The following is a 16,477-nucleotide window of genomic DNA, read 5'->3' as shown; positions in this document are numbered from 1 at the left end:
TGGTCATAGTGGTTCATACCTGTAATCCCAGCACTTTTGAGGGGCTGTGGCAGGAGGATTGCTTGAAGCCAGGAGTTTAAGACCAGCTGGGCAGCATAGAGATCCTGTCTTTACAAACATTTTTATACTTGATCTTGGCCGAAAGGCCGAGAAGCGATTACAAACACTTTTAAAAGATAACTGGGTGTGGTCGTAGCATGTGTCTGTAGTCCTAGCTACTGGGGAGGCTGAGGTAGGAGGATTCCTTGAGCTCAGAAATTCAAGGCTGCCGTGAGCTATGATTACGTCACTGCACTCCAGTCTGGGTGACAGAATGAGACCTTGTGTCAAAAAAAAAAAGAGAATTTCTAGAGAAAAATATTATTTTGATTTGCTTCCAGATTACTGTCTCTTTGGAATTAAGGAACCAGTTACTAGCTGGGTTATTGAAATTGTCTTCTGTGTTATTTCTCACATACTAGTTAGCCGACCTTTTTGGGAATTTACGTTTTGTATTACAGGCATTCTGTTTTAGAAACAGAAATTATTTATTATGAGAACCTTAAAGCTTATCATTAGTTTAATCAAAGAATACTTCACACTAAAGTGTATATATACATATATATGTATATATGTATATGTATATTCGAGATGGAGTTTTGCTCTTGTTGCCCAGGCTGGAGTGCAGTGGTGCAATCTCAGCTCACTGCAACCTCCGCCTCCCGGGTTCAAGCAATTCTCCTGCCTCAGCCTCCTGAATAGTTGGAATTACAGGCATCCACCACCACTCCTGGCTAATATTTGCTATTTTTAGTAGAGAAGGGAGTTCACCATGTTGGCCAGGCTGGTCTCAAACTTCTGACCTCAGTTGATCTACCCACCTTGGCCTCCCAGAGTGCTGGGATTACAGACGCGAACCACCGTGCCTGGCCTGTATGTTTATGTTGTTATTGTGGTTAACATTACAGTTATAAAAGGTAGACAACATAAGTACATAGCTTTATAATTATGTTATGATCTGAAAACATGAAGGAAAGAATGGAAACAGTTTTTGTCTAAAGATGAACTGCATGAATGTAGGTTCATGAAAGTTTCTTCCTTTTATTATTACTTCTGTTCAGCGTAATTGCTGTCTGTCCAAAAAAAAAAAATTCTGCATTTTTGTATAGAGATTATTGTGTTTTTTTTTTTGAGACGGAGTTTCGCTCTTGTTACCCAGGCTGGAGTGCAATGGCACGATCTCGGCTCACCGCAACCTCTGCCCCCTGGGTTCAGGCAATTCTCCTGCCTCAGCCTCCTGAGTAGCTGGGATTACAGGCACGCGCCACCGTGCCCAGCTAATTTTTTGTAATTTTTAGTAGAGACGGGGTTTCACCATGTTGACCAGGATGGTCTCGATCTGTTGACCTCGTGATCCACCCGCCTCGGCCTCCCAAAGTGCTGGGATTACAGGCTTGAGCCACTGTGCCCGGCCGAGATTACTGTTTAAAATTAAAGGGCTTACAATAACCTAAACCAAGGCAATGAACGCTCTTAAGATCTTCTGGTTTCCCAGTCTCTTTCAGTTGTTTCTCATTCACCCTATAATCCTTAAATCTGTGTTAGAGCTTGTGTCAGAGCCCTCAAAAACCAAGAGCAAACATTAATTAAACATTTACTATGTTACTATGTAAGTCACTGAGGAGAATATAAAGTTGAATAACAAATAGCATTAGCTTTACACTGAGAAAGTAGGGTTTGAGATTCTGAATAAATGTTGAATGAAATGGTCATCCGCTTTCCTGGATGCACAGGTTCTCCATCACCTCTTTTATAGTTGTGGTTTTGTTCGTTTGCTTGTTTTTGTTTTAAAAGCAATTATGGTTAAGCTATAAATCTCTTTATTCATTTCCTTCCTTTTAGACCTTGGCTTCTGTAAAACATCTCTATTCTTTTCATCTTTAATGCTCTTTTTTAGTTGTCCAAGCTGCTTTTCTTTCTCTCTAGCTCTATTTGCCTGTTTTTTTAAAGTTTTTAGTTTTTAATAATATTATTCATGTTTATGAAAAGTTATCTTTTAGTTGCTTTGCCCTTCAGCTAACATGAATCTGTATTTTTGGAATATTATAGGGGATGGGTTATTTATTTTTATTTTTATTTATTTTTTGAGACGGAGTCTCACTCTGTCACCAGGCTGGAGTGCAGTGGGGCAATCTTGGCTCATTGCAACCTCTGCCTCCCGGGTTCAAGTGATTCTTCTGCCTCAGCCTCCCAAGTAGCTGGGATTACAGGCATGCACCACCATGCCTGGCTAATTTTTGTATTTTTGATAGAGATGAGGTTTCACCATGTTGACCAGGATGGTCTTGAACTTCTGACCTTGGGATCCACCTGCCTCGGCCTCCCAAAGTGCTGGGATTATCCACTGCGCCCAGCGGGTTATGTGTTATACAGGTTTAAATTTGACATAATTTTGTCCTAATATTCTTATACTACTCTGAATATATTTGAATTCTGTCTTGTTTTATTCCAGGATGTGATCTAAACTTTTTCTGAAATATTATCTTTTTCTGAAACGATCTTATGGTAACATTTATGTATGTGGAAGTATAGGGCCCACAGATCAAATGCTGCTTTTTGTTTGTTTGTTTGTTTTGTTTTGAGACAGGGTTTTACTCTGTCACCCAGACTGGGTACAGTGGCATAATCTCAGTTCACTGCAACCTTCACCTCTAGGCTTAAGCCATTCTCCCACCTGAGACTCCTGAGTAATTGGGACTACAGGTGCACACCACCACATCTGGCTAATTTTTTATGTTCAAATGCTTCTTATACAAATTAAGTGCTTCATATGTTAGGAGGTCATTTCTGTTTTTCCATCTTTTTTCCAAAGGACTGAATTCCTGAGCAAGTCTACCCTTACTTGGGTAGGTGGTGGGTAGATATCAGTTTTCTAAACAGAGTTCTTGTATTGACTTTTTTGATTATAAAATACTATAAGCCACTGTAATTTTGAAAGAATACATACTGTTATTTTTAGTAAGATATTTTAAAGAAAACCATCCTTATTTGATTTTTTTTCTTTTAGCAGCTGATGGACCATCAGAAAAGGACCTTAACAAAGTCCTTCAGCTTTTGGAACCTCAAATTTCCTTTTTAGAAGACCTAACTAAAATGGGAGGAGCAATGCGGTCTGTTCTTACTCAGGTTTTGACAAACCAGCAAAATTACAAAGATCTAACTTCTGGTAAGTAAAATGTTAGAAGAAGTTTATGGTTTACATATATTATTATAATGATAAGAAATTGAGTATTTCAGAACTTAAAAAAGGTAAATTGTAGATTCTTCATAGAATGCTAAAGCTGGAAGTTATTAAGAGAACTTCTTGTTTTATGGATGAGGAAACTGAGCCCTAGAAAAATGAAATGACCTATTTAAACCTCACAATTTTTGTTGGAGTTGGTACTAGAACCCAGGTCTCCTAACTTTTGATGTGACATAATTATGCTCTATCTCTCTTTAAACAGTCGATCTTAGCCAGAAGGTTGAGAAGTGATTCCCTTTCTTTAAACAGTAACAACTATCATGTCTGTGTTTTCACTTTTGATATTCTAGGTTTTTGGGTTATATGGCCTAAGATTCTCTAATAATACACAGTTTAAGTTATAAAACTTAGAATTGTTGAATGATATATTGTTATATAAAACATTCCTAAGCCTTTCCCAAGCACTGTGCTTTGGATAACTGCATGGTTGGTAACACGAGAACACAGACTGTCAAGCCAAATGGTGAATTCTGCTACATAATTATCATCTACCATATTAACTCTCTGCCTGTCTTTTGTGTAATTTTTAGGTTTCTTGAAAGCTAAGATCATGTCTTATTAATCTTTGTGTCCCACATTCCCTTGGATATTTTAGATGCTAACCTACTTTGTAGATTTCATTATTTGGCATAAACATGCTGTACATTCTGGTGATAAACATAAGCACCAAAATGTTATCTGAAGCTATCTTACATTATTCATTCTACGGTTCCCCCTTCATTAGAATATTTACCTATTTATAGACGTTAGTTAATGAAAATACCATACTGAGATTTTGAATGGAATGTTTTTTTCTGATTTGAAGTTTGTTTTAATTAGGTCTTGGGGAAAATGCTTGTGCAAAGAAAAGTCATGAAAAGTACCTTATAGCTTTGAAGAGCTCTGGACTTACATATCCTGAGGATAAGCTTGTATATGGTGTGCAGGAACCATCTGCTGGTACTAGTTCTCTGGCAGTTCAAGGTTTGTCTAAATATTAAATTTGAAAGTAGTAACTTTTCTGTATTGAAACCAAAAATACCTCTCAAACTTTACTCATTATTGGAAAAATTTATTTTGAGCTAAAACAGTATTATTCTTCGCAAGAAAAGTAGTAATCGTAAAAAATTTTGAGCCAAAAAAGAATAGATTGGCCAAAGAAGAGATGCATTTTTCTTAAATGGAATTTGATTAGCTTATTAAGGCTTTGTTTCTAGCTCATGAAAAGTGTACAGTTGTTATTCAAGAGTAGCCCATAACTTTACTACCTCAGTGTTTTAGTAAACTGTGGTTTAAAACTAAAAAGAAAGAGATCCTTCTGAAACACCATTTGTAATTACTATATTAAATCTGGGTTTTCACTGAAGATTTCCTGTTGAAGTATCAACCTATTAGGTCCAAACTTATTTAAGATAAATGTTGGAGGCTGGGCCCAGCGGTTACGCCTGTAATCCCAGCAATTTGGGAGGCCGAGGTAGACGGACCACCTGAGACTGAAAGTTTGAGGCCAGCCTGGCCCACATGGTGAAGCCCCTTCTTTACTAAAATACAAAAATTAGCTGGGCATGGTGGCAGGCACCTGTAAGCCCAACTACTTGGGAGGCTGAGGCAGGAGAATCACTTGAACTCCAGAGGTGGAGGTTGCAGTGAGCTGAGATTGTGCACTGCACTGCAGCCTTGGTGACAGAGCAAGATTCCGTCTCAAAAAAAAAAAAAAAAAAAAAGATATGTGTTGGACTTCGCCAAGAAGATAACCGTTAGAATGAGGTGTCCTAAGGTAACGAAATTTAGCTTTTTGATATTTGTATTTCTCAGAATAATCTGAAAGTAAAGCAATATGTAGCAACTATGAAGAACAACTATTTTTCTTTTCTTCCAAAGGTTTTGTAGGTGCAACAGGAACTTTGGGACAAGTAGATTCTTCAGATGAGGTGAGACTTAAAGTTCAAAATGTTTTAAAAAAAATATAATTTTATGAGTTTTAGAACTATATAGATTTGTAGGTATTATGTAGTTAAAGTTCTTCATTCTGTAGACAAGGACACTGAAACCCAGAATGGCTTCTGGGAAGCCTAGATCACACAATTACTTAGTGACAGAACAAGGTCTATATTTTTTAAAATTCTGCTAAATTAAGAATAATTTATTAAAATACTATAAAATGTAACTATTTTTCTAATCTCATAATAAAGTTACAGTTTACATGTCAAGGATTTTTTTTTTAAATATATGTACTGGGAAAAAGACCACTAATTTGATATTTCAATTTTTGTAGTGTTTATGAATAATAAATCTTATATTTCTAATTTTATTAGTGCATAATTTATAAGAGAAAAATTCCTGTTATATTTGCTTATAATCTTTTTGCTTATAAAATTAAAATTTTATATTTCTAATACATTTAATTATTAAAATAAAAAATATAAAATTACATTTAACATATATGTCTTTTTTTTTTTTTTTTTTGAGACGGACTTTTGCTGTTGTTACCCAGACTGGAGTGCAATGGCATGATCTCAGCTCACTACAACCTCCGCCTTCTGGGTTCAAGCAGTTCTCCTGCCTCAGCCTCCCGAGTAGCTGGGACTACAGGCACGCACCACCATGCCCAGCTAATTTTTTGTATTTTTTAGTAGAGATGGGGTTTCACCTTGTTGACCAGGATGGTCTTAATCTCTTGACCTCGTGATCTGACCACCTCGGCCTCCCACAGTGCTGGGATTATAGGCGTGAGCCACCGCGCCCAGCCCGTCTTTTTTCTTTTGGAAATTTATTTTGAATTGATAATGTAATGTGAACTAAGCCAAATATACTTTTTCTGTTATGGAAGTCTTGTAATTGATTTGTCACCTTAAAATCTAAATTTTATAGTAGTTCTTCCCCTCCAAAAAGGCTTTCACAAAATGTTACATTTTGTGGAGTCTCATTTTGGACAATTTTCAAGAATTTTCATCAGTTTGGAGAGGCAGTTTATTATGCTGTTTAGGAGTTTGACTCTGGAATTAGACTGCCTGCGTTTGAATTCTGGCTCCTTTACCTATTAGTAGAGTGACCTAGGGCAAGTGTCTTAACTTCTTCATATCTAAATTTCCTTATCTGTGAAATGGAAATAATAGTGCTTATTTCATGAGAATATTCTGAGGGTTGAATGAGTTGATACATGTAAGCATTTAGAGCCCTGGTGCCCGGCATATTGTAGACACTATTATGTGTGTTAAAGAAATAAAATAGAGTTATTAAATGATTACCTTACAAATTTTGCTTTTGTTTTGCAACAAAATAGTAACTTCTGAGCATCATATTGCTATAATGACAAATGGGAAAAGCCTGCTGATATTTAAAATAGACTTTCAAAACCATATAAATATGATTTATTATTTTAACAACTGTAATAATTCCATTTTGAAGATGGGGAGGAGAATGGTGGGAGTAAGAATGCTAATTCTTCGTATACCATAGAAGGAAGTAATTGATAATACGCATGTAGTTTTAAACTGTTTATTCTGCTTTAAGGGCATTTTGTAGGGAGGTGGAATGGCCTGTCAAAAGGCAAGTTCTCAGAAGATTAGGAGTTGAACATGAATGGGTGAATGAATGGGTACTTCTTTAGCAAAAGCCACCTGGGTAGGAGTCTTATGTCTGTAGCCAGTAGAAACCTTAGACAACTATAACATAATGAAATTGTTTGGTCATTGTTCAAAGCAGTTTATTAAAATAATTTAGGCTGGGAGTGTTGGCTCACGCCTGTAATCCAGCACTTTGGGAGGCCAAGGCAGGCAGATCACGAGGTCAGACCAGCTTGGCCAACATGGTGAAACCCTGTCTCTACTGAAAATACAAAAATTAGGGCGCCATAGCTCACGCCTGTAATCCCATCACTTTGGGAGGCCGAGGTGGGTGGATCACGAGGTCAGGAGTTCAAGACCAGACTGGCCAGCATGGTTAAACCCCATCTCTACTAAAAAAAATACACAAAAATTAGCTGGGCTTGGTGGCTTGTGCCTGTAATCCCAGCTACTTGGGCAACTGAGACAGAAGAGTTGCTTGAACTGGGACCTGGGAGGCAGAGGTTGCAGTGAGCAAGATCGTGCCACTGTACTCGAGCCTGAGCTGCAGAGTGAGACTCCATTTCAAAAAAAGAAAAAAAAAAAAATGCAAAAATTAGCTGGGTATGGTGGCACATGCATGTAATTTCAGCTACTCGGAAGGCTGAGGCAAGAGATTCGCTTGAACCTGGGAGGTGGAGTTTGCAGAGCTGAGATTGCATCATTGCACTTCAGCCTGGGTGACAGAGTGAGACTCCATCTCAAAAAAAAAAAAAGAAATAGAAAAGTCATGTGATACAACAAAAACGAAATGAAAATTAGTGTCAGGCAATTCAAATGTTATAAAAATTATGAATACTTGCGCCTAAAAGGACCATATAATTCACTTTGTCTTTCTTATTTGTGAATGAAAAATCTGACTTCCAGAGAATTAACTGATTCGCTAAGGCTGGTAAATGCCCTTTAGTTAGTGGTGGAGTTAAAACTGCTTACTTGTTGTTCTGTCTGCTAGTCTAAGTGTTCTTTCTATAAAGTGGATAAACCGTGATTGTCATTACTATTGCTATGCAGCAAATTTGTCCAAAGCTTTATGTCTTAAAATTACCATTTCATTTTGCTCACAATTTTATGACTTAGGAACGTGGGAAAGGCATCCAGACAGTTCTCACTTTGGGTTAATATGTGGTTGCAGTTCGTTGTTGGCTGCAGCTGTCATCAGAGGGCTTTAAACTGAGATGGAGATCCAAGACGGCTCACTCATAGGGCTGATAGTCACTGCTGGCTGTCCACTAGGAACTCAGCTGGCTGTTGATCAGTATGACCACATGTGGTTTCTCCAGCATGCTGGTCTCAAGTTGGACGTCTTACATAGTGACTCACTTCTCCCAGGCCAACAGCCCAAGAGTAGAACCTGTAGAGCCTTTTCTGAGCTAGCCTTGGAAGTTACATCGTGTCACTTCACTTCATCCTTTTTAGTTGTAAATGAGTTGCTAAAATATGCCCAGATTCAGTGGGAGGTGATATAGATCCCACCTCTTGATGGGAAGAATGTCAAAGAATTTGTAAACATGTTTTAAAACTTCCACAACCAGGATATGACATTAGCCATTCTTTTCCCTGGATTCAGTTGATATCTAATAATAGTGGGTAGTGATAATAGCTAAATAATGTACCAATAATTTATTAAAAACTTTCTATTTTAGTGGCACTACCTTTTGAGAAAAACTACAACTGATAATGTAATGCCTCTTTAGCCAGTAATGGCTGTTACAGAGTTTTAATGAAAATCAAAGCTTTCTTTAATAGTTACTATTGTACATCAAGAGACTAAAAGCTGATATTTAGATTGTAAGATATTTTATTGTCTTTATTTATTTTGAGACAGTCTTACTTTGTTGCCCAGGCTGGAGTGCAGTGGGGCGATCTCGGCTCACTGAACCCCCGCCTCCTGGGTTCAAGTAATTCTCTTATCTCAGCCTCCCAAGTAGCTGAGATTACAGGTGTACACCACCACACCCAGCTAATTTTTGTATTTTTAGTAGCATTGGGGTTCTGCCATATTGGCAAGGCTGGTGTTGAACTCCTGATCTCAGGTGATTCACCCACTTTGGCCTCCCAAATTGCTGAGATTACAGTTGTGAGCCACCGCACCTGGCCTGTAAGATATTTTAGAGAGTTGACTTTTATCTTTGTGAAGAAAAAGAAAATATACTAAAATTTTACTTCTATTCATTGTAGGTTAAAGAACAAAATATATATTTGAATTTAATTAATAACGAGGCCATAAAACTACTGTGACTCTTCTGTTAGTCTCTTGTTGGGGTTGTATATCCTGTTTTAATCTGGTTTATTTCTTATTTATTAATGGAAAACATTATTTTATTAGGTCTAATGGCCTACATGGAATAAAATTTCTATTGGGGCTAGGCATCATAAGCAAGAGTTTGTGTGATTTATTTGGAGAGAAATATAAGAATTTCCATCAACTCTTTTAAAAATAAATGTGATTATTAAAGTTTGCTTTTACTTTTGTTCTTCTCAAAGTATTTTTTAACATATATTAAAATTGTCAAAATGTAAGAATATAGAATAGGTTAAGGTGAAAATAGATGAAGGGATAGGATAGATGGGAAGAGGATGATATAGTAAGAGTACTCAGATACGAATGTTCTTGAACAAATAAATATTTTATGCCATTTAAATATTTCATTAAGGATTTTAATGCTGTGTTGCATTTTATTTGCAACTGTAGGCACAAATGACATACTTGTTTTAGTATTTATATTTGAAATTTAGTGAAGAGCTAGATATGGTTTCAGGATTAGAGTTTCTACACCATTACCTTATAGGCCCATGGGATTGATTATTAAGCAAACCCTTTACATAATTATATTCTTGTAAGGTAAGATATATGTAAAGGAAGATAAGATGAGAACAAGAGGACAATAACATTTTAATTACTACTATAGTGTAGGAATTGTAACAGTTAAAAGATGTTTGAAGTTAGAAGTTAGAATTGGAAGAGACTCTAGATGTAATCTGATTCAACCACTTCCTTTTAAAAAATGGACCAGGCGTGGTGGCTCTCGCCTGTAATACCAGCACTTTGGGAGACCGAGGCGGGTGGATCACCTGAGGTCGGGAGTTTGAGAACAGCCTGACCAACATGGAGAAACCCTGTCTCTACTAAAAATACAAAAGTAGCTGGGTATGGTGGCGCATGCCTGTAATCCCAGCTGCTCAGTAGGCTGAGGCAGGAGAATTGCTTGAACCTGGGAGGCGGAGGGTCCCGTGAGCCGAGATTACGCCATTGCATTCCAGCCTGGGCAAAAAGAGCGAAACTCAGTCTCAAAACAAAAAAATGAAACAGATTTGAAACTGTAACAACAACACGAGTTCTATTTGCAGAAAGTTTTATTTGAATGATATATGTATTATGTCTTTTTAATTTTATTCATGCAAGTTGTATCGATATTTGTCCCTGCTGTCCCTAGAGTAACAGAACATTATGTACTCAGCAGTGCTATTTATACACTTGACATTCTTCATACTGCTTCAACTTACTCTTTTTTTGTGTGTAGCTCATATGAAGTAAGAGTGGAAAACGTTGTTTGTGTTGTATGGAATCCCCCCAAAATTAAGAGCACACTTTATGAAATATTTTAACATTTAAGTTCATGTTTATTCTTTTTTGTTTAAATTTATAACCATCAGATAATTCAATTCAAACGAAAATTATCTCTAATACTACAAGTAAATGGGTCTAGTTAGAGAGTTTCCCAAGGAATAGTATCTTTTAGATAAAAATAACTTTTCAAGGAAAGATTATATTCACTGTGGCTGTAATCATAAGCAGTGCTCATTTATCTGTATGCAGTGGCCAGATTTTTAATCTCTGTGACTTTGAAATACCCACCTGTTAATATAAAATGAAATCATTTAAGACATTTTTCTCCTATGAAGCTATGAAAATATGAATGTTCACTGTGGGAAAATTGAAAAGTAGAAGAAGGTATAAAAAAGAAAACATAAGCCGGGTGCAGTGGCTCACACCTGTAATCCCAGCACTTTGGGAGGCTGAGGGGGGTGGATCACATGAGGTTGGGAGGCTGAGACCAGTCTGGCCAGCATGGTGAAACCCTGTCTCTACTCAAAATACAAAAATTAGCTGGGCATGATGACAGTTGCCTGTAATCCCAGCTATTCAAGAGGCTGAGGTGGGAGAATCACTTGAACCCGGGAGGCAGAGATTGCAGTGAGCCGACATTGGGCCACTGGGTTCCAGCCTGGGTGACAGAAGGATAGTCTGTCTCAAAACAGACAGACAAAACAAAAAGAAAACATTTACATTGAACCCTACCATCCAAAGATTATCACTGTTTATAAATTTTGCTTGTTTACTTTTGTCTTTTTTTCTGTATACTCTTACATAATTGAGAAGTAATCACTTTTCAAAATAAAATAAGTTACTGTATAGATATGCTTTGAATATTCTTTTCTTTATTCAAGACACAATCCAAGTGAATCATTTGGATTATTATTTCCAAAAATAATATCAAAAGTAGGACAATTGAAATAAAAAAATTAGAGATACTTTTCATAAATGAATAGGGAAAAGAAAAAATGGTAATTTTACTTTTGGAGGCATAAGGTTTAATTTTAATTTGGCATCATAAAATACATTAATAGTGAGGGTGGAGTGGGGAATCACATAAACTGTTGGTGGGCAAGGTTTTAGAAATATTTCATGTATTTCTTTTCCAGTGCAGGAATTGATTTTACAACATTCCTGACAGTTGGTGAGCCTCTCCATAAATACTTCCAATTGTAGGGAGCTTACCTAGTTTATGAGGCAACTTATTCCTTCGATGGCTCTAATTTTTAAATTCTTCTCAGTCTTGTGTTAAATATTGTAATGTTCACATATTTCTTGTTTTGCCCTCTAGAAAGATTTTTATTTCCACATGACACTGTTTTAAATATTTACCTTTAAATATCAGTATTCTCTGTTGTGCATAATTCTTTGTTTTCATCTGTCCAGTAAACTCATTCCCTTTTAAAATCTATGTTCTGATTCAGTGCACAGTGATGGGACATCTTTTGATAAACATGCTGTGTCTTCATTAAAGCCCAAAGCTTTTTGTTATTGTTTTTAAGCAGCTACTTAAATTGTTGGCAGGAGTCACAGAGGTAAAATAAATGCCCAGCATTTTCCTCTGGGCCCCACCTTACAGCTGACAAGTTAGAGTTCCCTTCTAGTGTTGTACTTGTGAAGTTGACTTAAAGCAAACAGTCTGATTATAGGGGCTTACATAAATCTTTTAAATTTCATCTTATCATGCTAGTCTTTTAAGATCTTTGGATTTTATTTTTATAAGGTGACATATTAAATATTCCTTCTGGCCCTGTATGTTCTGTATTAATATTCTTTGCCTACTGTTGTAATCAGCTGTGAATTTACCTGACTTCTTTTTATGAAGCTCACGTTGTTTTCATCTCTCTAGAAAATCCATCAAAAAAAGAAAGGTTAATTTGGGTTGGGAAACAGTCTGTAGATTTTGTAGATTGGGAGTTTGAATCTCTTTTTCTTGGATTTTGTTGTCTCATGTCTTCGTGTTTCTTTTCCAAAATGATTTGGACCTATGTCCATATTTTGTGCCTGAAACACATGCAGCAGTGGTGCCTACCCTGCTCAGGGACTATTTAAGGCCTGAAAAGTATTCCGGAGGGCTGTGTAAATGCTGTCTGGGTTGGGATTGTATTTGATTTATTTCCTCTTGTCAGTTGGACTGTCATCTTCTCTTAGGGTATTATACTGCTTCCTCAGGGACAAATGAACCTCAGCTCCACGTTATGAATTTGGAGGGATGGGAAATTGTGGTTATGAGAGCTGTTTGTTTTCATTTTCCTTAATGCCTGAATTCCCCAATCTTGAGAGTAATTCCTGTTTGTTAACAGTATTATACTTTCTAAAAATAAAAATATAGGACATATGACTGATAATATAGTTATTCTTGGAGCAAGTAGTATTGGAAATCAGACTTGTATTTTAAAAAGATGTTTATTAACTTAAAACTACAATCCATATTTATTGTTGAAGAAATAGAAAATAAATAATAAGAAAAAGATAATATTACCTAAATCTCTGTCACTTAGTGGTGACTCACTGTAAACCCCTGGCATTCTTTATTTTAAAAATTATTTTCTTATTTTTTCATCTGTGTTATGACTTTAAAACATCTGACATTCTAACAGATTTTATGTATGATAGGTTTTAATGGTTTCATGCTGTAATACTCATATATAACTTGTCATTTTTTTAATGACAGTTTTGAACATCTATAAAAAGGAATATACTAACAGATTTTATGTGTGAATATTACCAATGCTTAAATGATTTCATACTGCATATGCTGTCTTAAATAGCATGCTTTTCTAATTTATAATAATAGTTTTTGAACATCCGTGTGGTCACAATGAATATAGAGCTCCAGCATTGTTTTTCTTTATATGGTATGGGTGTGATATTATTTATTTACCTAATCATCTTTTATTGGAAACCAAAGACTTTTTTTTTTTTACTATTTTAAATATCATTGTGATGAATAGGTATGCATATAGTCTCAATTGACTTTTCTGATTAATTCTTTGTGTTAAATTCCTAGATCTGGAATTCTGTTCTAAAGATTGCCATATTGCCATTCAGGGAAATTGTACTACTGTATATTCTCACCATTGGTATATAAGAGTGCCCATTTTCCCAGCAGCTCAGATGCAGATAATCTCCCTTTCTAGCTGTGTTTGTTATCTACCATGATGTGAAGGCCAACTCAGTGGTCCGCATTTTCAGACTTCTGTCTTTTGCCTTTGCTTATGCTATATTCTCTTCTTGGCATGACTTTCCCCTCCTTTGCTTGCAAATTCTACCTGTACTTAAAGTGTATAAAGCCAGGACATTTATAAAACTTTATACTGCTGTGAACATCTTTAATCAAGGATATTCTTTTCATAGGAAGTTTATAGTTGAAATTATGAAATAATCCTAACCTGAGACATAACATGTTTTTCCAAGTTAGCCTTTTCTCTCAGGTGTTGGAGAGCCAGCTTCATAAATGGCTATTAGCTGAAATCTCCAATTTCTGAAACCTCTGGGCCCTGTATGCTTATATTCCTGAGTCTGTTTTCTGTCTTTTAAGGCTTCATATTTAATTCTGGTGAATTTCTCCAGCAGCGAGCTGAGAGTGGCAGAAGAGGAGGAGATTGTAGTTTGACTGTCAGTTCTATTGCCAGGTGGATGGCCAGAAAGGCCTGGCAAAGGTGGAGATTAACAGAGAGGATATATTGAAGTGCCCAGTAAATGCTGAATGACTGAGCTAAGTGATAGCTCTGGAAAACCCCAGAGAATGGCCCTGAGGATTGATGCTGAACTTAAAGGAAACCTGAAGTTAAAACTATTAGATTTAGGCCAAGGAAGCTGCACCAGTAAATAGAGCTACAGCATAAAACCGAGGCTACTTTTCTGCTTTAGAGATTGGATGGCTGCTAATTGATAAAAGTATCTTGGAATATGCAGATATTAAATACTGTAATTTAGTATCTTTGTACTACAGTTCTAACCTGCCACCAGCACCATTGTTAGCACAGCTGACTATATGCCAAATACTATCACACCTGTTTATAAATATTAGTTGGCTCATATGTGTTTGGAAAATAGGGAAAATACGTCAGTATAATGTGGCAGTTGTTGATTCACATGTAACATTCCCGGGTTTAGGAGAGCTGGTATAGTGAGGTAGAATTATAACCTTTAGCTGAAGAGGAAAAAACTGAACTCTCCTACAAAAACAGCAGGATCCTTTTTAGCACTATACTGAAAAAATCCGAAATGAGCCTCTACACCTAGGGCTTCCTCCCCAAGAGGTGCACCACTACTTTTACCTTGGTTTTGCAAGAGGCAGGTTCCTTTCTTTGCTCCTCTTCCCTGTGCATTGTCGTAGCTGGCTGGCTTTCTTACTGTTATACAGTGTTAACATGCTCTGATACCTTAAACCATGCCTTAAACCACCACAAGATGTTTGCCTGGGCATGCAAATGATCTCCCTGGGTACCAATTATTGATGTTGTTACTTCTCTGGTTATAAACTTGAAAAGGTTGTGAGTGTCCACCCCTTGCCCCCTCCCCACCCTGACATTAAGCATTATTTTTAGTGCAAGGTTTTTCTAGAATGTATATATTACAAGGAGCAGAAATGTCTGTATTTTCTTTTTGGATTTTTTTTCTAAGGATATTTTAATTTGTTTTCATTATTTTTAAGTGTCAACTCCAACTTCTAATATGTTGTGCTTATTTTTCAAAATATGATTTCCTCAACTCATTTTGTCTTAGACACCTCAAAGCCTTTCCTCTATTCATTGTTTTAGTCTTCTCCTCTTCTCTCCTACCTTCCTATAATAATCTCTCCCATTCTACCCTATAGCTTCTTTGTGCATTTGATGTTAATTTATAACGTTAGGAAAATTTTTGTCTCGGCATTTTGGGGTGTTTAAGAATCTTCCATTAGGAGCAGAAATTATATTTACGAGCTCTTGTATTTTAATATGAGCGATATTTCCCTATATTTTTAAGTCAAAGTTAACAGCACTGAAATATATTTTATAGCAAATACATAGATGTTGATTAGTAGTATGTGAGTATGCATATATTGTGTGTTTAATGTAATTTGTAAACACATTTATAAAATATATAAATTTATGAATGTGACTGTGTATAATGCTAATTTTATTTTCCTTCAGGATGATCAGGATGGTAGTCAAGGTCTGGGCAAGAGAAAGAGGGTAAAACTAAGCAGTGGTACCAAAGGTATTTTTATTGTTTTTTTTTTTCCCCCTTGAATAAAATGCTTCTAAAAAATGCTTCTAAAAAAATGCCTGACCACTAAGAATACTTGATGGGCTACCAGTATTGACATCAAAGCTCTTTGAAGGGAGACTTAGGTTATTGGATTTATCTAATAAGTCTTGGAGAAAGTATTGTTAAGGGATGACTGTTGGATTTTGTTCACTATTTTTATCATAAAATATGCATTATCATATTTGAGTCCCCTCCCATAAGGAATTGTTTTTCACTGACTGATTGATTTGGCTTCAATTCATGTGAATTTGTAGTTTGGCCTAGTACCTTTTATAATCTGGAGTATGCAATTTCTAGAGTGAAAAAGACAAGGGAGACATGGTGAGAGACAGGCAGATGCACGCGCGCACACGCGCGCACACACACACAATGGGAATGAACAAATGGTACTTAACACATAATAAAGGCTCAGTAGGGACTCACATGTTTACTCAAAGGAGAAAGTAGTACAGATATGGTCTATATTGAGGGACTAGATTAGTAATAATAATGAATAAAATTATTGAACCTAGATTAGTAATAATAATGAATAATATTTATTGAACCTTTTATATGTGTCAGATGTAGTACTAAACACTTCACATGCATTATTTCATTTAATTCTCAAAGTAACCATATAAAGCAGGTTTTATTGTTATTACCATTATATGAATGAGGAAATGGTGACATGTTAGAGATTATGGCTGATGACAGGTAGATCCTTAATTCATATCCCAGAGCCTAAGCTTTTAACCACAGTGTTTACTTGGCTGTCACTAA

General features: G+C 36.2%; 1 protein-coding gene across 13 annotated transcripts in view; it reads left to right on the top strand.

Moving 5' to 3' along the window:
• Nucleotides 1-16,477, top strand: part of UBR3 (ubiquitin protein ligase E3 component n-recognin 3) — a 271,060-nt gene that overhangs the window by 48,793 nt on the left and 205,790 nt on the right. For 10 of the 13 annotated variants that reach the window (XR_013518889.1, XR_013518888.1, XR_013518887.1 and 7 more), the window contains exons 3-6: nt 3,047-3,205; nt 4,103-4,246; nt 5,144-5,193; nt 15,601-15,667. Coding sequence is in view for 9 of the 13 variants with exons in the window: in XM_054257541.2 (XP_054113516.1) it covers nt 3,047-3,205; nt 4,103-4,246; nt 5,144-5,193; nt 15,601-15,667 (420 nt within the window). In the remaining 4 variants the exon portion in view is untranslated. The remainder of the gene's footprint in view (nt 1-3,046; nt 3,206-4,102; nt 4,247-5,143; nt 5,194-15,600; nt 15,668-16,477) is intronic. The other 3 variants (XM_054257546.2, XM_054257538.2, XM_078327422.1) reach the window with 2 other exon arrangements.

Source organism: Callithrix jacchus, chromosome 6 (genome assembly GCF_049354715.1).
Source record: "Callithrix jacchus isolate 240 chromosome 6, calJac240_pri, whole genome shotgun sequence".
NCBI classification, from domain to species: domain Eukaryota; kingdom Metazoa; phylum Chordata; class Mammalia; order Primates; family Cebidae; genus Callithrix; species Callithrix jacchus.
Note: the sequence above shows the minus strand (reverse complement) of the source record. Positions and strands in the feature narration are given on the sequence as shown.